Genomic DNA, 27,739 nt, shown 5'->3' with positions numbered 1-27,739 from the left:
ATGTCAGGAGTTGTCGTAGGGAGCTCCTTACAAATAACAGGGGGTAATGATGATATAGCAGAAGGAAACCAAACCACCCCAACATTTCCTATTTGGAAGTTTATTAGCAGCTATTTGCACCAAAACCCTGGAAAATGGACAAAAACTAATCATTCAGACAAGCTAGGATGCTGATCAGATACTGAAGAGTCAACTAATCAGGAGTCAAACACTTCATAACCGTTAGATTTTATTACATGTCCATGAGAATTCCAATAACGTAACATTCCAAAATGTATTATTCATGGAGAAAAAAAATAAATAAAAAAAAAATATATTTATATATATGTGTGAATAAATATATATATATATATATATATATATATATATATATATATATATATATATATATATATACACACACACACACACACACACACACACACATATATATATATACACACACACACACGTTATAGAAAATTTCCAAATATGGCCTCTATGAGGTAAAATTTTCTTCTTTTTGCATCAGGCATTTACTGTAAAACAATATTAATGAAAAAAATGTCAGAGAACCAATTACAGAGACCCAAAAGAACAAAAAAGGGGGACATTTCTAACCATGTAAAATATAAAACCCCAGGAACAAGATTCTGTAATATTTCAAATCAATTAAACTAACTTGTTTGAACGACCGTTTTCTTATGTTTTCCGGTGTTGCGAATACAGTTCAAGAAAAAAAAAGATGAACGCAATAATCCGATAGGTTCCCACGAGTTATAGCACCTTCTTTTGAACAGAGGGAAACTTTTCAAAAAATATTTTTAATTCTGTTTTGGTATAAGAATTTTACAAGCTCTGCAAAGGGACAGACATAGGTACAACTGAACTGAATAAGAAAATTCTTTAAAATACATGTTTCCAAAGTGTTTGTTGCCTACGCACAGCGGAAGCAGACATTTTGTGACAAAAGAGCCTAATAAAAGACACTGACGGATCATTTGCCAAAATCGCAGAGACAATAAAATGATAGGCTACTTTCTTGTGAACAGCTCCGCACACAAAATGGCCGCCAATAGCTGAGGATCTATGGGCCTGATTCAGAGCCGCTCGTTCGCTCCGAGCGATGTTCACATCTGCGCATGCGTATGGGTCGTAATGCGCCTGCGCCAACCAGTCAGTGCGGTCGGAAATCGTGTGTTCGCAAAATAGCGAGTGCCTGCTAATTTGAGTGACAGGATGAGGCGTTTGTGGGTGGTAACAGTTGAAGGTGCTTGAAAACAGGGAGTGGAGATCCGAACGCAGGCGTGCCAAACGGTCAAAACGGGCGTTTTAAGGGTGTACATAATTAACAAAGCAGCGTCATCGACCACGTCACTTGGTTGTCTCTTAGCCTGAACTGTTCGCAGTGATTGCGGTAGGAAAATCCAACCACAAGCACTGCGAGCAGTTCAGACGCCTTTCGATGTACTCGATTAATCTAATAAATAGCGGAGATGACGTATGATGCGAGCGGCCAGGGGGCGTCTTTACAAAATAGCGAGCGCATGTTTCGTTCGCTCAGACATAGAGGCGTCAACAGACCGCAAAGAGCGAGCACTCAATTTAAATAGCCGGACCCTTTTTCTGAACGAGCGAGCGCAAATAGCGTCCGGCTCTGAATCAGGCCCTATGTGCACAGTTTATGCATCCCAGAGTGCAGTACCTGCAACATAAAAACACCTGCTAGGAACACTTGCATGGTTTACAATATGTACTAGTCCTTGGCATTCATTGAACAATAAAAGAGTATTTATTATAAATGTAAAAAATATATTTCCTGTTGGATTTCATGTCGAGACAATTTAAAAAGGTTAAAGTGCTCAGCATTGCCACTTTCACGCTAAATACCTTGTGTCGATACATCATTGTCAATGTTAAAACACCAACACTGCTCTTATAATGGCCAGAACAAAGCAAAGGGCAAGACATTGCATACGCAAATGGAAAAATTCTCAAGTGTTACAATGAGTCCATATTCGTATTATTATTGCTGAATTAATTACTGGCTGGCCATTTAACTAGCCATTGCTTGGAACAATAGTACAAAGCACACATACTTTGGCCTCACAGCGATAACACAGGAGTGGAGGGACAGCAATCACAATCACTTATACATGCAATTAAGCAATAATATTGGACTGGCCACCTACAGTGATGAGAGCCAGGGCTGTGAAAAGGTCAGGACGATTGGGGATACAAAAAGGGGGTGCGAGGCTGAGGGGGTGACAATAGTTACCAGTACATAACGAATTTACTAGTACTGAGAAGGCTAAATACTGGTTCAGCCCCTAAAAGGGATGTTATCGCTGTGTGCAGGGTGACATTTTAACACCAGAATAGAACAAACAGGATCAATAGGAAAATATAAAGTTCTCTTACAGAGAATGCTACTCTTATTAAGGAGTTTAAGCTGAGAGCTAAATGCGGTGGAACATTATGAGACAAGCTTACAGTGCCACTTGCAGGGAGAGGGAGGTACTGCAAATGCTATTTCCATAGCAGATTGTCAAAATATGCAAAAGGGGGAATCACTTCTTCTGGATTCCAAGGACAATGGGGCCCTGATAGTTATATCACATTAGTGAGCTGTATGAATGGCACACAATTCCAGATATAACACGCTTCTAATTAGGCAAAAATGCTTGCAGGGGTCATTAAAGAAGAAATTCCAACACACTTAATTTCTGAGAATTAAACTGGATAGGAGTGCCATTGCCCATTTAATACTATAGCGTACCAACTAGCAAGAGACTGTGTGCCTGATTCAGAGCCGCTCGTAAGCGGCCGCTCGTTCGCTGTGGCCCACAACTGTGCATGCGTATGGGTCGTAATGCGCATGCGTAAACCAGTCATTGCGGTCGGAAATCGAGCTCTCGCAAAACAGCGAGGGGCTGCTAATTTGATTGACAGAATGTACGGTTTGTGGGTGGTAACAGGGGAAGGTGCTTGAAAACGGGGGAGTGGCGATCCGAACGCAGGCGTGCCTAACGGTAAAAAGGGCGTTTCATGGGAGTGCATAATTAGTAAAGGAGCGTCATCGACCACATCACTTGGTTGTCTTTTAGACTGAACTGCTCGCAGTGATTGCGGTAGGAAAAACCTACCACAAGCACTGCGAGCAGTTCAGATGCCTTTCGATGTATCCGATTTATCAAATACCGGAGATGACGTGTGATGCGAACGGCAAAATAGCGAGCGCATTTTTCGTTCGCTTGCTCAGACATAGAGGAGTCAACAAACCGCAATGAGCGAGCGCCAAATTTAAATAGCCAGCCCCTTTTTAGGAACGACCGTCCGCAAATAGCGTCCGGCTCTGAATCAGGCCCTGTGGACTAGAGATCTTGTTTGGGCAATGTATAGATTGCAGACTATGAGAAAATAGAGGTTTACACAAATTTCTCAAATCCAGTCCTCAGGGAACCCTAAAGCCCCCCATACAGCTGCCGGCCGTTTTGCTGATTAATTGTTCCGACCTGAACCACCGGTTAGAAATTCTGATTGGCGGCCCTTGATGTACCCCGATCCGTCAGGGAATCAGTGAAATTCTCCAGGTTAAAAATGCCCGATTTGCTGATCCTGGGATTAGCAAAATCAGGGAAATCCAACGTTTGGTGATTGGGGAATTGCAGTAATACATCGCTGATGTATGGGGTCCTTAACACTGCATGTTTTCCATGTCTCCTCACAGAATCACAAGTGAAATAACTAGTGCCTCCTGTTGATCTTATTAAAGCAGCAGTTCTCAAATGAGATCCTCATATACCTCTAACAGGGCAAATTTTGTGGATTTCTTTAAACATGCAGAGGGGGCTTAATCCATTTTGCTTGGTCAATTATCCCACCCGCTTCCATGGACAGAAATCCTCAACAATTCTTTAGAAAACTTAGCATTAAGAACCACTTTTTGAAAGGGTCTGTCAGTTACGACTACACGTGTGTTCCAGCAAGGAGACATGGAAAACATGCACTGTTATGATGCAGACTTTGGGAAACAATGGGTTGTTATTAGAAAAGTACCTTTATTATCCCCTAACCAGTGGTCCCAAACGCGGTCCTCAAGACACCCCAACAGTCCAAGTTCTCAAGATATCCATACTTAAGCCCAGGTGACTTAATTAGTACCTCAGTCATTTTCATTATACCATCTATGCACAAGCATGGATATCCTTAAAACTGGGAATGTTAGGGTGCCTTGAGGACACAGTTTGGGAACCCCCTCGTTTTAGACGTATTGCAGAAAGTTGTGGTTTATGGTCGTCTTGAACGATATAGCAGTGTATCTCATTAGGAGATCGAAGCACCAGCCTGGGAAAACTATAGCAAGCTAATTATGCTTTGAAAACACCAGACAGACCTGCTCCATTGCCTGTGAATGACATCACAATCACAAGGAAGGTGACCAAGGAGGGAGAGGTTGGAATCACTGTAGTGAATAGGTCCACATTTGAGCCATTCAAGGGCTGCAGCCTGGAACCTGGTCCCAATGATGCACATCACAGCACAAGCAGCATGCCTAATTTAATTAGCAGGAAGAATCCAACAACCACAGGCTTGCAAATACATGATAGAGCCACCAATAGGACAAAGACAATGTGTTTATGCACATTGAGAGGCGGCTTTTGATTGGACACAGAAGTGGTTAAGAAATCTAATAGCAATAAAAATGTTATAAAGGCATTTACAAACTTTGTAACTTTTTTTTTTTTGTAAAGTGGGAGGTGTAGACTTACAGAAAGCTTTCCTCTCTCAAAAATAATTCTCTACTTTTATAAAGCGGTACCCAACACCACCAGACTGATAGTGTACTGCAAAAATAGATGGCAGAGTACGGTTATGCAGGGAATAATTTTGCGGTCTACTGGCAAATGCGCATTTTAATTCCTTTTGAGTGTGTTGCACAGAAGTGAGCGCCAGGTGCAATACAATCCAGGCTCAAAAGGTTGGACTGAAGGATCAACTTCCCCTGAAACGTACACAGTTTAAGGGAACGGTTTCAGAAGACAGCGTTGGAGGTTATAACTCATCTTCAACACGTTCCTTGATAAATTTTCCAGTGAGTTTCTCCTGAGCTTCCTTCATTCCTTCAACCACTGTAAGGAACAATAAAACAGAGCAATTGTTTTACATTAAAGAAAAATTAACACATAGCTGTGAATATTCGTTTAAAACACAGTATTTTGTCAGAACGTCACTATTCATTTTGGAACATTATGAACTTGCAGATATGATCAAGAGCTGTCATCTTGGAATTCAATGTCTTTATATTGCACCAAAAGTCAATGCTAGCCAGACTGCTTGTGAGAATTTGTAAGATTTGCCACATTACAAAGATTTTGTAAAGCAAGAACTAAGGGGCGAAGCGGAGTTGAACTTAAGCCTGTGGGCTCGATTCAGACCCGCTCACTAGACACGTACGCTCATTCCCAGCGTATGCAAATTCGGCACACATCCAGCAAGGCAGGCGGTCGCACGGCAAGGCATAAGCACGCCCACTATGTCTGGCCATGCGATCACTTTGTGTATGCAGACGCCCACCAGTCACCCACTTATAAACTTCATCTCCAGGAAGTGTATGTAACCATAGGTACCATTGGAAGCGACCGCAGCGCTTGAGGCTGACTATACCCTACCTCAAGCACTGCGATCACTTCAGTGTAAAATCCAGCCAGGTGACGTGTACAAAGACGCTGTCTGTTAACTATGCACGCCTCTGAAACGGTGTTGAGACGCTCAGGCACGCCTGCGTTCGCACCTACAGTCCCCCGTTTCTAGTGGCCAGCCCGTTAACACCCACAATCGGCTTCTCCTGTCACTCATTCGGCCGGCCTGTCTAGGCTCGCCGAGCGTACGGTTCCCGATCGCTCGGACCAGTTAGCGCACTGCAATGCATTCGCACAATACGAACCATCTGCAGCTACGAGCGAATGCTTCCTAGCATCCGGGTCTGAATCGGGCTCTGTGTGCGGATCGTTTTTGATTTGCGTATGATCCGGGACTGAACTTGCGTAACTATGGGCAAAGCAAGGTTGTTCGCATTTCAATCGCTCCTACACTTACGACTAAAGAAGAGTATGTAGGCAGTAATGGGTTGTACACAGGTCTGCAAAGCTCAGCGAGTGCTATAAGACCAGGGTGGGTAATAAGCATGCGGGTTGGGGGCATTGAGCGTGATCACGCAGGACCCGTTTTGCGCATGCGCTTACCGGGTCCTGCCCAGGTGCTTCATCATCGGAAATGCACGTAAACCATTGGGTTTGCAATTGCATACATTTGTGAATCAGGCCCACAGTTCGGGAGCAACATATACCCAACTTTGCATCTGGTCCTAAATTGTCAATGGGAATTCTGAATTTAGTACATAAAATTGTGATTCACTGTTCCTCCCTTGTTTATAGATCTATGTGCTTCTCTAACCCCTTCTGTCCTCGCTTCTGTAACCTGACTGATGCACCCAGTTTGCTTTAGTTCTACGCACAAAGGGCCTGATTCAGCAGAAATCGCAAGTGCAACTAAGTACGCAGAACGAGCGATCTCCGAGTGGACATCAGCTCTTCCGCAAGAAGAGAGAATATAAAATCCCTCTATCCCCTACAGTACAGAGGAGCAGAGCCTTGTGGCAAGACCGCAATCTTCGGAGCTGCAAGGTGTCAGAAAACAGATCTCACCCGTTTGTAGTTCTTCATTCACTGCATGTTGTACACCGCAGTAGCATACCCCATATATGTGAAACAATGCATGCCTGGTACTTCGCAATAGATAATCTCTAATTAAAGATTTACTGCTTAACTAATATTTATCTGGATTTTACAGGAAGCCAACATACAAAAAAATCCAGACCTTCATAAAACATAGCTTGAATGGTACAATTTAAAGGCCCTCTTGTATACCTTGTTCTGCAGTGCTGTAGAAATACTTGTAACTTGGGTTCCCTTTGGAGCTTATAATCTCTGGGTGAACATTCCCACTGGGATCTGCAACACAAAGTGTTTGGAGAAAATGTATAGCAAGACACAGCTGGTCACACGAGACAGCATAGAGGTCAGGGGAGATGCAAGGACTGGGTGAGTGAGGTCATTGTAGAGGTGGTGCTGGAGGTCGAACAGGCAAATGCCTTCACTGAGAGATGCACAGAGCCCAAGAACAGTGTATGATTGGAACCCAAATGATAGTGGGAGTGCTGGGGAGGCTGTGCCAGAGACACTGAAGAAGCAATTGGATAGGTAGGAAGGGAAACCTCTTCATACGGACAGTAGGGTTATTAACTAAACACTAGGTTTTCTAAACTCCGCCAATACAGTACAGGTTTTAAGGATATACATTCTTGAGCAAAGGTGACTTAATTAGTACCTCAGTCTAATTTGATTTAACCATTCGGACTCAAGCATAGCTATCCTTTAAACATGGAGTGTAATGGTGAGGTTTGGGACATTCACAATGCAGTAACTAAAAACCAATTAGAAAATAGTTGTGATTGGTCTAGTAGAGGAGGCCCCACATATACAGCGGGTTAGCTTCTGGAGTCTCATTGAAAAACAAAAACTGCTGGAAAAAGGGAACACTGAAGTTATCTGCATCAGAAATGCAGGTAACATGCTTACCATCAGTGTTTAAGGTAAGAGACTGTCCCCCCCCCTCTCGATCTCTCTCTCGATTTGTGGTTTATCTATTGGGGGTTGGTGATCCCCCCCACAGCCAATCCTCACTTTGCAGCCCCTTTGTGCGCAGTTGTCCACTGTATTTTTTCATATTCATATTTCTCTAGTGTCATTTAAAAAATAAAAGCAGTCTATGGGCCTTATTCAGAGATGTACACAAACCCGATGTTAGATGGGCGCATGCGCAGGATCTCTAATGCGCATGCTCCGGTCTTCTACTGCGAGATTTCTCGCAATTCCCCAAAGCCCCAGTCTGCCAATCTTTGATGACTGACAGGATGCAGCTGTTTGGGGGCGGGGAGTAGGCGGAGCCAGCCTGCTCTCCAGGAAACGTGCTTTCTGGGAGTGCTGGGCCAGGGTCTATTTCCTGACCTCGGTTAAGCAGTTTATTTGCCCTTTCTGAGTAAGTTTCAGCTTACTCAGATGGGTGATTACTGCAGCCATCAGGACAGATGGTCGCAATGGTGATCTGATGCTCAGTCTTCAGACGCAGCGCTCGGATCACAGATGGTGGCAGGAGGCGTCTTTTTCCTACAGACGCCTCCTGCAGGCATTAGTATATTTACACATCGCTGCTGTGTCCAAAGATGCAGTACCGACGTGTTCTGCGTCCATCTCTGAATCACCCCCTGATTGGTTGGACTGGTAGAACAATTTACAATGTACTGAGCACTCCTCACATCTTCATTAGCAGTCATCAGTCACTTCACAGTAAGCTTACCCAGGTACAGAATCCTAGGTATATATCCGCCGTCTGGGCTGAAGGCTTCATCCTTTGGCTCCTCCTCATCCTACATAAAACAAGCAAAGAAAAAGAAAATATGTGTCAAGTAACCAATCTCCTGTAAAGTGTGTTGCCCATAGCAACCAATCAGATTCTACTTAAGATTTATCTAGCACCTTCTAGAAGATAATCGCTAGAATCTGATTGGTTGCTTTGGGCAACATCTCCACTTTTAAAAACCTGCATTTTAGTAAATATACCAGAATAAGCCAATGTCATTTTGCACAATATTTTTTTTTTAATTCAGTCATTTTTATTAACAATTTTCCTTATACAAACAAAAATGAAAAAAAAAAAATTAAAACAAAAATAAACATGACAGGCAGTACAGGTAATATGCTCCATTTAAATAATTTTTCGTCTATATAAAAACGAATAAGCCTACATAGGATATATAACTTCCTAACACAATAAAGGAGTATACACGAACCCGAAGGCGCCATTCGGGACCGTAAATTTTGAGAACACAAATACTCAGTATATTTCAATATTTTGCTTCGACTCCTCTAATAGTATATTCATCATACCAACCGCATTGCTCATAAACAAATATTTACCAAAATATCAAAACAAAACAAATAAAATACTCCCAAAACAAACCTCCCCAAAACCCCCCACCCTGTATAACCTAACCCCAAACCAGGCATACTTGGATCCCCTAACCCCCAGCCCACCACTAACTATTCTAAGTTACCTAGATCCCTAACCCTCCCATACCCAAATAGAGGATATAGACACAAAATAAATGACAAGGGCAAAAAATAAACTAAATGACCCTAGGCTAGTAAAAACCAACCCCGCTCTCCCGCAGCATCTAGAAAATAGAGTACAATCCAGAATAATATTGTTAAAGTAATACAGACTCACACATAGCACAGAATATACAAATTAACAGCTACTAGACACAGTAACTCGCTGCAAGACATTAGTCCGGCCAGGTCACAAACCCCAGAAACAAAGGACTTGAAGTGATAGTTCCATCTTGACTCATTTGAGAATAAACAGGAGAAGAACCATCATACTTGAACGACAAATCCCTAAATCCCGGCACACATAGTAAGGATAAAAAATGAATCCGCAGGAGTACAGCGGCAACATCGGAGCACCCAGAAATTAAATAACAAATACACTCAGAATCAAGCTCATTCAATGGAGAGAAGAAATAGGGGACAGAATTAGTCCCAGAAGCCGTGAGGACTGTATATTCAGGATTCGGCTGTATAACTTGCTCAGGTTCAAGCATATCCAATGGAGAGGAGAAATAGAGGACGGAATCAGTCGCAGAAGCTGTGAGAACTGTAGATTCAGGATTTGGCTGTGTAACTCGGTCAGGTTCCAGCATATCCAATGGAATGGAGAAATCTAGAACGGAATTAGTCCCAGAAGCTATGATGACTCTAAATTCAGGATCCAACTGTATACCTCGCTCAGGTTCTAACATATCCAATGGAAAGGAGAACTCCAGGACAGAATTAGTCCCATAAGCTGTGAGGACTGTAGATTCAGGATTTGGCTGTATAACTTGCTCAGGTTCAAGCATATCCAATGGAGAGGATAAATCCAGGACAGAGTTAGTCCCATAAGCTGTGAGGACTGTAGATTCAGGATTTGTCTGTATAATTTTCTTAACCTCTTCACAGCACTTTCCAGGATCACAACACAAAAAATTGGTATTTACTTGCATGTTATCAAGCACTTTAAGGAGCCTGTGAGTAGAGGCATTAACAGCCTGGATGATTTTATCCATAATCAAGAAAAAAATGTCCTGCAACAGTAATTTCAACACAGCAAGAATTCAGGAGATGGCAAAGTGTAGCCTAGCAACTACAGAGCAGGATAGGCAAACTTGAAAGCAGGAGTACAATGCCTTACTTAGAGGAGGAACTATAAGTTCCAGCCAGCACCAGGGAGTAACTGCAGAGTATAACAAATTAGCCAGCTGATACAACAGGCACCCAACCAGGGAAACCAGGCAGCAGGAAGGCAAAATAACAGGAGAAATCAAATACCGGAGACTAGTCTCACACCATACAGCCAGCAGCTTCCAGCTTTGCAGAGCCGAATCCAAGATGGCCGCCGTCAGTGTGTATCATCCAGGAAAAACACCGGAGCCCAGTATGGAGATAGATGCTAGACCCAGGAGCCAGTCCACTGCAATTGGAGAAGGGAGAGAAGTGTCACCTCCAAGTGAAGTCCCGCAGACGAACAGCCCAGCCTGCAAGCAGCGCTGGATCAGGACACTAGAAGATGCAGCCGTCCACGTGGGAGACAGGAGGAGCACCAGACGTCCACAGCTCCTCGTAAAGTAACAAGAGAGTCCCGATTCTAGGTCCAGGAGGGGCAGAAGATCTACAACCACCAAGCTGGGAAGACTGAAGCCTGGGGTATCGCTCCTTCAGGATGAACAGCAGGAGTTTCAGCGGGAGAGCAGGTAAGTTAGCTCCTACACCAGCCGCTCCAGGCCACGCCCCCCATTTTGCACAATATTTAATTTATTTAGTAGGTATTGTCTACTAATTTTTTCCTCTAGATACACCAGCAATTTCTCACCTCATAATGTAAGGGCTCCCGATATTGAGGCTACGGCAATGCCAGATTATAATGCAATCGTTGGAGTTATTGTTTTTCCAAAGAATTTCCCATTCCATGGAGTCCACAGGAAAAGCAGAAGTACAGGACATGCCCGCCATAGCCTCATCTACTATGGAACAATACACAATTTCCATTTGCCATCACTGTAGCTGTAACAGCGAAACCTAAAGAAAGACTTTGGGGTAGATTTACTAAAAAAGTCGATTTTAAAATCGATAATTGAGGTTGTGTTTCTGGGACTACATCACACATTTCCAAATACTTAAAAAAAAAAAAAAAAAGTGTCTTCATAAATGTGTGATTTAGTCCCAGAAACACAACATCGATAGAGATAGAGATAGAGATATATATATATATATATATATATATATATATAATGTTCACTTTATCAGGTTCAAATTCTGTAGGCGTTTCTCAATTTCTCCAGATGCTGCACTATACACAATTTCCATATGGTCTAAAGGTTTCCCTTATGAATGAGGACATTCTCTTGTTAATCCTCTGTCTTTGGTGAAGACCTAGGTCTATTAACCTCTTTAGTATTTACAGTATAGCCATCTTATTAATAACATTACTGGCAACATCCAGGACATAAATTCCTGTGTCCTTATGCCTTGAGACATATCTGGAGCACACATTTTCAGCTGCTAAACACACAAATTGGGGTCTAATGTGGGAACAAGGTGTGTGGATTGGGACACCCTAGATGCAGTGGCCCATGTGCACCCATTACAGATACACTAGTGGGGCTATCTCGATGTTACGGCTTCCATGTGGCCTGTAATACTGTAACCCGGAAGCTCTGTGCCGTTTCCTGCTTCTTATATGGGCCCCAGTCTGCCTGTCTTGCACCCTTCAGGCTGTGTGTGCGCGCGCATTTGCACACGAGAGTGTCTTCTGGATTCAGGAGATTCAAATCTCTTTAGCTGCCAGAAACTCACAACATAGCAGAACGGAAGCCCCTGGGTCAGTGATTCCCAATCTCGGTCCTCAAGGCACAACAACAGTCCTGGTTTTAGTGATACCCATGCTTGAGCACAGATGGTTAAATCAAAGTAACTGAGGTACTAATTAAGTCACCTGTACTCAAGTATGGCTATACTTAAAACCTGGACTGTTAGTGTGCCTTGAGGAACGTGGTTGGGAACCCCTGCCCTGTGTAGTCAGTCCGTCTTTTTGGTTTAAAGCATAAAAAAATGCATCCTTGGATCTTATAGAGACAAATAAACCCCTGTGTCCGTAGCACCAACACACTAAGGGTATATTTATGAAGCAGCGGCTTTTGCTAGAGCAACCTCTCAGCAGGTTTTGAAATTTAAAGCGGCACTAAAATGAAGGGCAAAACATGCCGGACTTTACACTTAATATTAGTGCCGCTTTAAATTTTGAGGTCAAAACCGCTGCCTCGTAAACATACCACTATCTGTCTGTAGAGACAGGAAAAGACAATGGGGAAGAATATAGATTGGAAGCTGCATAATATATACAAAATAAAAAAGACTAATTTGGATACTGGTTTTGCTGCTAAAAATGTCTGAACTGTTGGACTGAGGGGTTATGTACACAATCCAGGAAATATGCTCTCCCCCTGCACCAATATAGAATAAACCACCACCACACACGTATTAACCAAACACAAGGACTTTAGACCAAGCCGCCTTTCCCTCACCTCCACATTCACCATGACAAAGTTATGAGAGAGTTCAGAGATCTCTTTGGATTCTGCAAACTTCGGCTTCAGGGCTGCAGGAGAAACATAAAACTTACATGATGCATAAATGACAGTTCTATAAAGCCAATGTCGCAGGTGGAATTCCTATAAAGGAGCAGAATGTAGTCAAAGGTCTTTACCATCCAGGGCTGTTCAGATACAGGGCCTGATTCAGATCCGCTCACGAGCGCTCGCAAGCGGGTTGATGTTGGCCAAGTGCGCATGCGCACGAGGGAGCCGGCTCTGTCATGCGCATGCGCGAGACCCGCATAGCGACGGGCAAGCCGTCGCTATGGGTCTCGCTACAAAGGGGGCGTGCTGTCGATGTTGAGTGACAGCACGCCCCCTTTGGTGGGCGTGCCGGGGACGTGGCTGCCCAGACGGACGCATTCCCATGGCAACGCCTACCGTCTGGAGCCGGCCTCACTGCATCACAAATTATGTCGGGAGTGCTTTTGGCTCTGATAAGAGCCAAAAGCACTCCAGGGCTTGCGGCAGACGAGACCCTACCACAAGGGTCTCGTCGCAAGCCCGATGGTCGCGATTGTCTTGACCATCGCGACCATCTTTTTGGCCGCTCGCTATAGCTGTGGGTGGTCACCAACAGCTATGCGAGCGGCCAGGAGGCCACTCTAAATAAAAAAAAAAAAAAGAGAGGGAGGGCGCTGATTCAGGGCCTGATTCAGAGCCGGACGCTATTTGCGCTCTCTCGTTCAGAAAAAGGGGCCGGCTATTTAAATTGAGTGCTCGCTCTTTGCGGTTTGTTGACGCCTCTATGTCTGAGCGAGCGAACGAAACATGCGCTCACTATTTTGTAAAGACGCCCCCTGGCCGCTCGCATCCTACGTCATCGCCGCTATTTATTTGATTAATCAAGTACATCGAAAGGTGTCTGAACTGCTCGCAGTGCTTGTGGTTGGATTTTCCTCCCGCAATCATGCGAACAGTTCAGGCTAAGAAACAACCAAGTGTCGTGGCCGATGACGCTGCTTTGTTAATTATGTACACCCTTAAAATGCCCGTTTTGACCGTTTGGCACTTGGCACGCCTGCGTTCGGATCTCCACTCCCCGTTTTCAAGCACCTTCCCCTATTACCACCCACAAACACCTCATCCTGTCACTCAAATTAGCAGGCACTTGCTATTTGGCGAGCGCTCGATTTCCGACTGACTGGTTGGCGCATGCGCATTAAGACCCATACGCATGCGCAGTTGTGCAAACATCGCTCGGAGCGAATGAGCGGCCGCTTACGAGCGGCTCTGAATCAGGCCCACAGTGTGGTGTCAAACTCATGCCATCCAGCTGCTGTCCCAGCATGCCCTGCCACAGTTTTAGCATGCCCTAAGAGCAAATCTGTAGCAGTGAATGCTGGGATGTGTAGTTCCACTGCAGCTGGATGGCCAGAGATGGACACCACTGGTGTACACTGTGCTTCATAGCAAACAATAGAACACACGTGCAGCATATAGCACTGAGAAGGTCACGGTCAGTAAAAGACATCATACACGTCTGCGCGCGCAATCAAACAAGGCTTCTAATTCATTGCAAATGCTACACGGCCTGGTGTAAATTGCATCTGGATCAATAGTGTTCACTAAAACTCACACACTCCTCTGTTTTATCTCTGCTAGACAAAATAAATAGATAAAAGCTGGGTATTCGCTATACGAGGTGACAAACGATACGATGCAACGGTCGTCCCAATTGACCCCCAGAACACACGATATAGATCGTACACACGATGCAATCTTATTAACAGCGGCACGATAATCGTGTCAGGTGATCATTATCCGATTAATTGTTTGTCCTGTACACACTATGCAATCACTGAGCATAATAATGGCAGTACAGGTGAGGTCTTGATAGAAAAGAACAATATATGGCGTGGTCGTGTGCACACACTACACAATGCGCACCACATCGCGTCGTCCCATCCCACGTGCAGCACAGCAGATGGGACGACGCAATGAACGATGGCTGGAGACAATGGATTGGGCATACACACTATACAATGAGCACAATATATTATTCCGATCCACATCAGAACTATATATCTTATAGTGTGTACCCAGCTTAACTGAGGTGTAATGACATGATGGTCGTTATGGTTACTTACATTTACAAGCTCCACACCAGGTCTTATGTATCACAAGCATTATCGGTAACCCACTGCAAATAGAAAGAGAACATTAACCCACTTGCACCATTGTTTTTCTTCCTGGCTTACCACAGCACAGACACCGCTGCCCGACAGAGTTGAACGTACGCCTGTTATCGTGCTACACATGTTCTGGAAGCATAGGAGAGTACGAGCGATGAACTTGTACCACGGGCTGAGCAGAGTTGAAGAGGAACGCAAGTACGTCTGTTTTCACGCAGATTGTTTCCACAAAAAATAGGCCATGCTCATAACAAGTACTAAACCGAGCGTACAGATAGTGGGCCGGAGCTATGCAACATGCGTATAACTCTGAATATGGGCAAATATACGTATTTATTCCCACGCACATGTCGCAGAAGCAATTACTGACGATTTGCACTCAACTCTGCATATTCAACATGCCAGTAAGCACAACATACGGTGAGATCTATATTCTGGCAGGTTAACTGTTGTATTACTTCCCACAGTAAATGGCAAAAACTTGGGAGTAGCATAAAAAAACAAATGGACCTAACATCAAATCCTAAGCCATTACAAAGTGCAAGCATTTTCCCCAGGTACATTAAATATGTATCCCAATTAGTTTTAAGTCCCTTATTTGACATGGTAATATAGGCCCTGATTCAGAGCCGGACGCTCTGACCAGAGCGCTCGTTCTGAATCAGGGCCCACCTCCATTAATATGGAGCGTCCTCCTGGACGCTCGTATAGCTGTGGGTCACCACCCACAGAATATACGAGCGTGCAAAATGATGGTCGCGATGGTCTTGACCATCGCGACCATCGGAACTGCGAGTGAAAGCCTGCGGTTGGGTTTCTCAACCGCAAGGCCAGGAGTGATTTTGGCTCTATCAGAGCCAAAATCACTCCCACTGACATCACTAGTGTCACTTGATTGACAGCATGCCCACCAAAGGGGGCGTGCTGTCAATCAACATCGACAGCACGCCCCCTTTGATGAGACACTCCGAGCGAAGGAAAGTCCTTCGCTCGTCGGGTCTCGCGCATGCGCACGACAGAGCTCCCTCCGTCGTGCGCATGCGCAGTGGGGAACATCGACCCACTTGCGAGCGTACTGCCGCTCGCGAGTGGGTCTGAATGACCCCCATAGACACATCAGACAAATTCATAGTCCCTAAATTCTAGTTGCTATACCCACAGGTGTCACTCATGTACTATATTAGTGTTTCTAAAACTAGTCTAACATAAAAATAGATCTAAACCATTATTTCCTAGGACCCCATACCTACGTGAAAGGACCCCATACCTACGTGAAAGGAACTTCCGGTTCAGAGTGTTTTTGGTACACTGCTCGCTCCATTCATTTGCTTTTTATCACAAGAGACAGCATCAGGGAAGCTCCCCAACATGAGAAAAAAATGAAAATAACTGACTTCTATTTGGGAACAGTGGTTGAGCTGGGCCCGTTTAGATACAATGGGCCAGATGTATGAAGCTCTGGGAAGTGATAAAGTGCAGAGTGATAAGCGACCAACCAAACAGCTCCCAACTGTCATTTTTTAAACACAGCCTGTAACATGACAGCTGGGAGCGGATTGGTTGCACTTTATCACTTTCCAGAGCTTCATACATCTGCCCCATTATATGGAGTAGGTTTTTGTGTGTATCAGTATTAAAACACCTCCCTAGCCCTCTGAGACAAAGTAACATACTGTTACAGAAACATGCTGGTATAGATATTTCCCAATATAAACACTATGGGCCGTATTCAATTAGCCACGATAAGTCCGAATCCGCGGAAAAGTATCGCCGAATGCGACTTTTCACCAGTATGACAGTTTCCTCCGAATTCAATTCTAAAGAGTTTCCACCGCCGCGAAAACGCAATGCAGTGTAATAGGCTAAATAGATTCGCCTATGAATAGGTGTCGAAAAAAAGTGCAGAATTTCGGTTTTGGGGTGCAAAGGTGGGGAAACCACCCTGCACCCTTCGGACACTGCGTCAAACAAATCCTAAAAAAAAAAAAAAAAAAGAAGAGGAACACCCCAAAAATGACTATAAAAGGGGTGAAAAAGTTCAAAGTTGGAGCACAAACTTAAAAACTAGCGAAATGAGCATTTGGGGGGTCTGCAAGTATGGGGGGAGGTGTTTTTTTGATTGCAGGTGCTTGCTGAAGGTGCGTTTTTTAATCTTCACTTTTGCGATTTTTAACCATGCTAGCACCCATATTCATGTACCCCAGATTTGCTGGAACTAGGTATTTTCTCCCAAAAAAATAAATAAATTGCTAAATGATATTTTTCACTACCTGTGCAAAGACACCATAGAGGCAATTGAAAGCACTTAAGTATCCCAAATAGCTCCAGGGAGGCTAATCCGGGACATCTATACTGATCCCCAAATTTAGTGCATCTTTTGGGGGGGGTTTCAGGCTGATTTCCCAAAAAAACTGACAGCACTTTGCCTGTTTGAATTTCGCCGGAACGTGTTTTCACGTCCTTTGGAATTTAATACGGTGAATAGTGGGGGTGGCGTGATAAGTTTTCCGCGGCTAAAACACGCGAAGTAAGCGAATAGTGCAGCATGTGAAAAGTACAGGACTTTTCGTCTGGAATTGAATATGACCCTATATGGGAGAATTCAATTGTTGTCTGGTGTTTGGAGGCCCATAGCTGCGGCTGCACACATTTCTGATCACAGCCTCCCAAGGTGACGAGCAGAAATGAGCGATAAGATAATGGTTTGGACGCCCTAACACGGACTTTAGATGAGCTTATCCGCTTTGTGCGGCTAAAACCAGTGCTTTTGGACGTGTCTAAAGTAATAGATGCCCGATCAGAGCAACAATTGAATTGCTCCGACAGGTGCCCATCACTTTGGGCGCCCAAAAACAATCAAATAAAATTCCCCCCTAGAGTTAAAGTGGTCCGGGACTGGGTACTGTCACTTGTAATGGGAGGCCCGCCCATCTTGCCTGGCCACAGTAACTGAGTACAGGCAGCTGTCTGATTAAGCAGTTAATAAGTGCACCGGACCACTTGTTAGAATCACGGTCATTTTTATTTTATTTTTCAAAAATATAGAACGCCGCAGCCGTGCTCTGGAGCGCGGAGCAGCTGAGGGCAGAGTAGCAGCCAGTATTACAGCAAGGGGAGGGGGAAAGGGGGGGGGACTACTCTGCTGACAGCTGTGCCACCTGGTCCAGAGAGAGGCCAGCCTGAAGCAGTTAGTTGAGATTCCTCTGTCAGTGCTGTTTAGGTCAGGATTTCACAGCATTGCCGATGACGTCACTTTCAGTGTGTCCCGCGCCTGTCCTCTCCACTGCTGTGACAAGTTCAACCTGTTGCTCTGGAGTCAGACCTGTCCCTTTTGGCTCAGGCTGCTGCACCAGAGATGGGAGAAATGCAGGCAGGGAGCGTCACTTGTTACAGCACATGACACAGGTACTATGATGGGAGGGGGAAAAGGAATGGTTTAGGGAGGGTGGGGCGGGGGTGGTCTTGACATTTCTTTTAAGTAACTTTTTTTTTTTAGCCTTCTATTTAATTTGACTTTATTTTATAACTCACACCATCAGCTAGCTCTCAGCACCCCATACTGTCTCTGATAACCTGTCCTGTTATACTGCCATGCAATCATCCTGTAGTAATGTATAGTATATCTAGTACGGTCTCTGGTAGCCTGCTCTATGACAATCCTAATTCTACACTAATGTACTCACTATCCCCTCCCTTGTTCTGTCCCACCACTAATCCCCAGTGGTCCCCCTTCTTTCATCACCCTCTCTTCCCCCATTTTCACTTAACCGTTAGACCTCTCTTCCACACCACCCTCCTCATGTGCTCCGTCTATAACATCGAGAAAACGAGAGCGCTAGGGGTGTGGCAGCTGCCAGATGGGCAGGAATGGGAGTGGCTATGGGGAGGTTAGGGTGATAGGGGGCGAGTTCCACCACCTCTCTAGGACCACTTTAAGCACTGCCCCCTATATGGTAAAACACCACTGGATGCTATCAGAATTGCAAATTGTTGAAAAAGGCTGCTATTATCGGCCGAAATGTGTAGGATACACCTCTATCACACAAGACCTTCAGCCCCCCGTGTTGACTAATAACAGGGCAGAATTACCGGACCATCGCAGAGCGCCTGATACCAGAGACCGGCCATCCAACGACGAGCACAGTCTGCTCTATCCAGTGTGCGAATACAGCTACTGCCCCAGTGTGATGGCGGCATGGCTACTGGTGAGCACTGAGGTACCCAGGGTGCGATGGCATTCCCGCTGCACCTATGGAACGGACCAGTAGGACCCTGGTTTGCCTGGCACAATCGCCTAGGCACTGTACTTCCTGGAGACCTGCTGTGCCGCATTAGCTGGTTTATCAACCAGTCTGCCACCGCCGGTATCAGCAGAGTCCTAGGACATGCACTTGTCTGGATATACTATACATCTCTTTAAAGACCGTTAGGCGCTGCATGGACTACTGACTAACCCACTACTCAAATCCCGGCTACTGCAGAGCAGTGGGTTTTTCTTTATCATCTGTCAGCATGAGGAAGTTGCTTTTGCTTTTAACAATATTACGCAGTGTCTACACAGAATGATTACATTGGTTAACCTTTAAGGATTTGGGTCCAAATTTTTACCCCTCAATCATTATTTTATTTTTAAGTTCATCATCCATTATTAACCATTTGGTCTTTATCTTTTAAAATATATATATTTTAACAACTATATAATTCTATTCCATTTGTATACCCCCCACCTTTACACATCCTTCCCTCGTGTACCTGGCTTCTCCCTGTCGACCCTATAATCATTATACCCTCTATAGATATCTATGTATAAATGTATTATTTTATACTGCCTTCATCAATAAATCAATCTGTCAACCTTATTTCACCTGCCCTAAGTATTTAATCAATTATTAGCATAAGATATATGGTATCAAGTTTATCCACAACATTTAGCACAATTAGTCCTTTTAGGTGAGCACAGCTGGACTAGTACTGTTGGGCATTACATACTAACATTTATTATATAACTTAGGGTGAGTGGTGACCTCACCAGTCTTGCAGCTGTTGCTTCATCACTATACCCTACTTAGCGCACCCATCCCCCCATTTGAGAACTGCAAAGTTACAAAACTCATTGGACCCACAAAGCAAGGGCTAGTATGTCCATCAATTGTAGTTAGGTGACAAGCCTTCCATCTTCCTCTCTCTACTGACCTCTCCCAAGGCTCTGGTCTTGGCCCACTACCTGCATCTCCTCTCTTAGCAAACACACATGCCCATACAGCCTAGTTGACCCCTACACAGATGACACCCAAATCTACCTCCACCCCACAAAAAAAACGATGTCTCGGCTGATGTTAAACCTTCTGCCATTTGTTCTCTTGCCCATGTTAGGAGTGATTGCTAACTCATAACTATCCTTTCATGTATCTGCTACTAGGTGTATTATACTCATGAATGTAAGGTTATTTTAGATGCTGCAGGATCCGTGGCACCCTACATATGAACAATAATGACGAAGTTTGCAAATAAATTCCTTCTATGGGATTAAAGATTGCCATCTAGCCACAGCGCGTCCACTAATCCTAGATATTTCATGGACGTGCTTTAGAATGCAGAGAGGTTATAATGCCTCTCTCTACATTACCCGGATTGGAAAGAGCAGAAAAATGACTCACATTATAGATCTAATAGAGAATAATTGTGTTGGTTTCTGAAAACTTTCATAGTTTGTCTCTCTTCCCAACTGCAATATACCAGCTACAAGTGTCTCTCTTGTTATTAAGCTAAAGCATTGTTCTATAAATAAACACAATATATTAAACTCTACAGCAAGTGCCAAGATGGCTCGTTTGCCCCTAGGGATGGGTGTTCCATAAAATCGGAGATTCAGCTTTAGCAGGTCAGGTGAGTACAGCGTCTACTGTCTTCACACAATGCAAGTGTCTCGGCAAGAGTACTGTAGTCTCCAACGCGAGCATATGGTAATGGTTAATAAGCATTTTGACTGACTGAGTTAATCTAGAACAGTGGTTCTCAAACTGAAGGGGTCATTCAGACCCGCTCGCGAGCGCAGGACGCTCGCAAGCGGGTCGATGTTGCCCCACTGCGCATGCGCACGACAGAGGGGGCTCCGTCGTGCGCTTGCGCGAGACTCGGATAGCGACGGGCTCTCCGTCGCTCCAGATCTCGCACCGAAGGGGGCGTGCTGTCGATGTTGATTGACAGCACGCCCCCTTTGGTGGGCGTGCCAGGGGCGTGGCTGCCAGACGGAGACGTTCCCATGGGAACGCCTACCGTCTGAAGCCGGCCCCACTGACATCACTAGTCATGTCAGTGGGAGTGATTTTGGCTCTGATAGAGCCAAAATCACTCCAGGGCTTGCGGCAGTGAGACCCTAGCGCAGGGTCTCCGTCGCAAGCCCGATGGTCTTGACCATCGCGACCATCATCATGGACGCTCGCATAAGCTGCGGGTCGTCACCCACAGCTATGCGAGCGTCCAGGAGGACGCTCCATTTTCATGGAGGAGGGCCCTGATTCAGAGCGAGCGCTATGGTCAGAGCGTTCGGCTCTGAATCAGGCCCTCAGTCCTCAGGACCCTGCACAGTTCATTTTTTCCAGATCACCCAGCAGGTGCACAGGTGTGTTCATTACTCACTGACACATTTTATAAGATCCACAGGTGGTGCTAAGTATTTCACGTGATTCTGTGAGGACCTGGAAAACATGCACTGTTTGGGGTCCTGAGGACCAAGTTGAGAACCTGTGATCTAGAAGACTTGCACCTCTGACTTGTATTAGACATTACCTGCTGGCTGCCTCCTGCTTCCCATCTTCAAAGGTTCTCCAGTGGATGTGGTCTCCAAAGCCTGTATGACAAGTAACATCAAACAGAGATCTCTGAGAATTCCACTGGTTTAGAGGAAGGAATTAAAAAACACACACATTATATAAATCATTTATGGAACAAGGCTCTGCCTCGGTGGCATCCCATCTATGCTTGTGTGCACTTTGCCCAGGCCCATCAGCCCCCGGGCATTGCGCTCATACTTAGGGGAGGAGATGTACAAATGCGTCCTTACACATTTTTGCTGCTAAAAAGCCCCTCTCGGTCCCTTGAGATTCTGCTAGCCCTGATCGTCTTTTTTTGCTGGAAATGCATGTAAGTTGCAATGTATTGTGACTAGGATGCACCAGCAGACTGTGCTGATTAATGTGATAGACGACACTTGCATGTCTGTGTGCAACTGAGTCTCTGAATCTGTATGTTGTGCTTCACATACAGACTCCGGTGCACACAGATATACAAATTAATCAACATAGTCTCCTGGTGCCTCCAACGCAAGCAGAGTTGCACCAAACCTGGCGACTAACTCACGCCAGGCAAGTTGCGCTGTGTGGTGTATTGAGACTAGATGTATGAGGACACATGTATCAACCCATTGAGGGACTTAAATAGGAGAAGTTGCCCAAAGCAATTTACTATATCAGCTTATATTCATCATGTATCTAGTTCATAAAATGACAGTTACAATCTGGTTCCTATAATAAACCTTCACCTTATCTCTCTGAAAGGTTTTATGCATCTGCCCCTTATACAGTAACAAGAGGGTATTTAGTAAGAAAGAATCTCTACAATCCAGTAAATGCAGTGAACCGACCAGACAATAAGAATACAACGTGAGAGGGAATAGCTGTGCCCTGCACACAGCTCACACACACAGACCCCTCACATATGCACATTACTATCAGCCAGACCCCCGGACACCCCTGCACACAGCTCACACACACAGACCCCTCACATATGCACATTACTATCAGCCAGACCCCCTGAGACCGCTGCACACAGCTCACACACACAGACCCCTCACATATGCACATTACTATCAGCCAGACCCCTTGAGACCCCTGCACACAGCTCTCACACACAGACCCCTGACATATGCACATTACTATCAGCCAGACCCCCTGAGACCCCTGCACACAGCTCACACACACAGACCCCTGACATATGCACATTACTATCAGCCGGAGACCCCTGCACACAGCTCTCACACACAGACCCCTCACATATACACATTACTATCAGCCAGATCCCCTGAGACCCCTGCACACAGCTCACACACACAGACCCCTCACATATGCACATTACGATCAGTCAGACTCCCCTCTGAGACCCCTGCACACAGCTCACACACACAGACCCCTCACATATGCACATTACTATCAGCCAGACCCCTGCACACAGCTCTCACAAACAGACCCCTGACATATGCACATTACTATCAGCCAGACCCCTTGAGACCCCTGCACACAGCTCACACACACAGACCCCTCACATATACACATTACTATCAGCCAGACCCCCTGAGACCCCTGCACACAGCTCACACACACAGACCCCTGACATATGCACATTACTACCAGTCAGAACCCCCGAGACACCTGCACACAGCTCTCACACAGACCCGTCACATATGCACATTATCAGACCCCCTGAGACCCCTGAACACAGCTCACACACACATACCCCTCACATATGCACATTACGATTAGTCAGACCCCCTCTGAGACCCCTGCACACAGCTCTCACACACAGACCCCTCACATATGCACATCAGCCAGACCCCCTCTGAGACCCCTGCACACAGCTCACACATACAGACCCCTCACATATGCACATTACTATCAGCCGGAGACCCCTGCACACACACACAGACCCCTCACATATGCACATTACTATCTGCCAGACCCCTGCACACAGCTCTCACACACAGACCCCTCACATATGCACATTACTATCAGCCAGATCCCCTGAGACCCCTGCACACAGCTCACACACACAGACCCCTCACATATGCACATTACTATCAGCCAGACCCCTGCACACAGCTCTCACACACAGACCCCTGACATATGCACATTACTATCAGCCAGACCCCTTGAGACCCCTGCACACAGCTCACACACACAGACCCCTGACATATGGACATTACGATTAGTCAGACCCCCTCTGAGACCCCTGCACACAGCTCTCACACACAGACCCCTCACATATGCACATCAGCCAGACCCCTGCACACAGCGCATATGTGAGGGGTCTGTGTGTGTGAGCTGTGTGCAGGGGTCTCTGGGGATCTGGCTGATAGTAATGTGCATATCTCAGGGGTCTCAGGGGGTCTGGCTGATAGTAATGTGCATATGTCAGGGGTCTGTGTGTGTATGTGAGCTGTGTGCAGGTGTCTCAGGGGTTCTGACTGATAGTAATGTGCATATGTGAGGGGTCTCAGGGGTTCTGACTGATAGTAATGTGCATATGTGAGGGGTCTGTGTGTGTGAGCTGTGTGCAGGGGTCTCTGGGGATCTGGCTGATAGTAATGTGCATCCTCACATATGCACATTACTTTCAGCCAGATCCCCAGAGACCCCTGCACACAGCTCACACACACAGACCCCTCACATATGCGCTGTGTGCAGGGGTCTCAGAGGGGTCTGGCTGATGTGCATATGTGAGGGGTCTGTGTGTGAGAGCTGTGTGCAGGGGTCTCAGAGGGGGTCTGACTAATCGTAATGTGCATATGTGAGGGGTATGTGTGTGTGAGCTGTGTTCAGGGGTCTCAGGGGGTCTGATAATGTGCATATGTGACGGGTCTGTGTGAGAGCTGTGTGCAGGTGTCTCGGGGGTTCTGACTGGTAGTAATGTGCATATGGCAGGGGGTCTGTGTGTGTGAGCTGTGTGCAGGGGTCTCAGGGGGTCTGGCTGATAGTAATGTGCATATGACAGGGGTCTGTGTGTGAGAGCTGTGTGCAGGGGTCTCAGAGAGGGTCTGGCTGATAGAAATGTGCATATGTGAGGGGTGTGTGTGTGAGAGCTGTGTGCAGGGGTCTGGCAGATAGTAATGTGCATATGTGAGGGGTCTGTGTGTGTGAGCTGTGTGCAGGGGTCTGGCTGATAGTAATGTGCATATGTGAGGGGTCTGTGTATGTGAGCTGTGTGCAGGTGTCTCAGGGGTTCTGACTGATAGTAATGTGCATATGTGAGGGGTCTCAGGGGGTCTGGCTGATAGTAATGTGCATATGTCAGGGGTCTCAGGGGGTCTGGCTGATAGTAATGTGCATATGTCAGGGGTCTGTGTGTGTATGTGAGCTGTGTGCAGGTGTCTCAGGGGTTCTGACTGATAGTAATGTGCATATGTGAGGGGTCTGTGTGTGTGAGCTGTGTGCAGGGGTCTCTGGGGATCTGGCTGATAGTAATGTGCATATGTGAGGATGCACATTACTATCAGCCAGATCCCCAGAGACCCCTGCACACAGCTCACACACACAGACCCCTCACATATGCACATTACTATCAGTCAGAACCCCTGAGACACCTGCACACAGCTCACATACACACACAGACCCCTGACATATGCACATTACTATCAGCCAGACCCCCTGAGACCCCTGACATATGCACATTACTATCAGCCAGACCCCCTGAGACACCTGACATATGCACATTACTATCAGCCAGACCCCCTGAGACCCCTCACATATGCACATTACTATCAGCCAGACCCCCTGAGACCCCTCACATATGCACATTACTATCAGCCAGACCCCCTGAGACCCCTGACATATGCACATTACTATCAGCCAGACCCCCTGAGACCCCTGACATATGCACATTACTATCAGCCAGACCCCTGCACACAGTTCACACACACAGACCCCTCACATATGCACATTACTATCTGCCAGACCCTCTCTGAGACCCCTGCACACAGCTCTCACACACAGACCCCTGTCATATGCACATTACTATCAGCCAGACCCCCTGAGACCCCTGCACACAGCTCACACACACAGACCCCCTGCCATATGCACATTACTACCAGTCAGAACCCCCGAGACACCTGCACACAGCTCTCACACAGACCCGTCACATATGCACATTATCAGACCCCCTGAGACCCCTGAACACAGCTCACACACACATACCCCTCACATATGCACATTACGATTAGTCAGACCCCCTCTGAGACCCCTGCACACAGCTCTCACACACAGACCCCTCACATATGCACATCAGCCAGACCCCTGCACACAGCGCATATGTGAGGGGTCTGTGTGTGTGAGCTGTGTGCAGGGGTCTCTGGGGATCTGGCTGATAGTAATGTGCATCCTCACATATGCACATTACTATCAGCCAGATCCCCAGAGACCCCTGCACACAGCTCACACACACAGACCCCTCACATATGCACATTACTATCAGTCAGAACCCCTGAGACACCTGCACACAGCTCACATACACACACAGACCCCTGACATATGCACATTACTATCAGCCAGACACCCTGAGACCCCTGACATATCCAGACCCCCTGAGACCCCTCACATATGCACATTACTATCAGTCAGAACCCCTGAGACATCTGCACACAGCTCACATACACAGACCCCTCACATATGCACATTACTATCAGCCAGACCCCTGCACACAGCTCACACACACAGACCCCTCACATATGCACATTACTATCTGCCAGACCCCTGCACACAGCTCTCACACACACACCCCTCACATATGCACATTTCTATCAGCCAGACCCTCTCTGAGACCCCTGCACACAGCTCTCACACACAGACCCCTGTCATATGCACATTACTATCAGCCAGACCCCCTGAGACCCCTGCACACAGCTCACACACACAGACCCCCTGACATATGCACATTACTACCAGTCAGAACCCCCGAGACACCTGCACACAGCTCTCACACAGACCCGTCACATATGCACATTATCAGACCCCCTGAGACCCCTGAACACAGCTCACACACACATACCCCTCACATATGCACATTACGATTAGTCAGACCCCCTCTGAGACCCCTGCACACAGCTCTCACACACAGACCCCTCACATATGCACATCAGCCAGACCCCTGCACACAGCGCATATGTGAGGGGTCTGTGTGTGTGAGCTGTGTGCAGGGGTCTCTGGGGATCTGGCTGATAGTAATGTGCATCCTCACATATGCACATTACTATCAGCCAGATCCCCAGAGACCACTGCACACAGCTCACACACACAGACCCCTCACATATGCACATTACTATCAGTCAGAACCCCTGAGACACCTGCACACAGCTCACATACACACACAGACCCCTGACATATGCACATTACTATCAGCCAGACCCCCTGAGACCCCTGACATATGCACATTACTATCAGCCAGACCCCCTGAGACCCCTCACATATGCACATTACTATCAGTCAGAACCCCTGAGACACCTGCACACAGCTCACATACACAGACCCCTCACATATGCACATTACTATCAGCCAGACCCCTGCACACAGCTCACACACACAGACCCCTCACATATGCACATTACTATCTGCCAGACCCCTGCACACAGCTCTCACACACACACCCCTCACATATGCACATTTCTATCAGCCAGACCCTCTCTGAGACCCCTGCACACAGCTCTCACACACAGACCCGTCATATGCACATTACTATCAGCCAGACCCCCTGAGACCCCTGCACACAGCTCACACACACAGACCCCCTGACATATGCACATTACTATCAGCCAGACCCGCTCCCTGCCAGACTTACCGTGGCTCAGGCCATCATCCCCTGATACCAGCAATGCCCCGAGGGTCAGAAGAAGGACTCCGGCTGGGAACAGCAACGGGCACCCGGCCTCAGAGCGCAGCATGTTGACAGGAGACCGGCGAATAATACCAGCACAGCCTACAACAGAGCGTGTGTGTCCGGAGGAAATGATGATGCGGCCGGATGCTGGAGGTAGCGGCTCCCCCTAGTGGCC

At 46.3% G+C, this 27,739-nt stretch overlaps 1 protein-coding gene across 1 annotated transcript; it reads right to left on the bottom strand.

Annotated features, from left to right (window-relative positions):
- Nucleotides 1-411: 411 nt before the first annotated feature.
- On the bottom strand, nucleotides 412-27,739 carry TXNDC12 (thioredoxin domain containing 12). The gene is made up of 7 exons (XM_088458297.1): nucleotides 27,526-27,739; nucleotides 21,715-21,775; nucleotides 14,881-14,933; nucleotides 12,722-12,795; nucleotides 8,398-8,467; nucleotides 6,909-6,992; nucleotides 412-5,111 (listed from the first exon to the last, which is right to left on the bottom strand). The coding sequence occupies exons 1-7, from the start codon at nucleotides 27,626-27,628 to the stop codon at nucleotides 5,035-5,037; spliced, it is 522 nt and encodes a 173-aa protein (XP_088314423.1). The 5' UTR covers nucleotides 27,629-27,739; the 3' UTR covers nucleotides 412-5,034.

Source organism: Taudactylus pleione, unplaced genomic scaffold (assembly GCF_031769625.1).
Source record: "Taudactylus pleione unplaced genomic scaffold, aTauple2 ptg000824l, whole genome shotgun sequence".
Classification (NCBI taxonomy): domain Eukaryota; kingdom Metazoa; phylum Chordata; class Amphibia; order Anura; family Myobatrachidae; genus Taudactylus; species Taudactylus pleione.
Note: the sequence above shows the minus strand (reverse complement) of the source record. Positions and strands in the feature narration are given on the sequence as shown.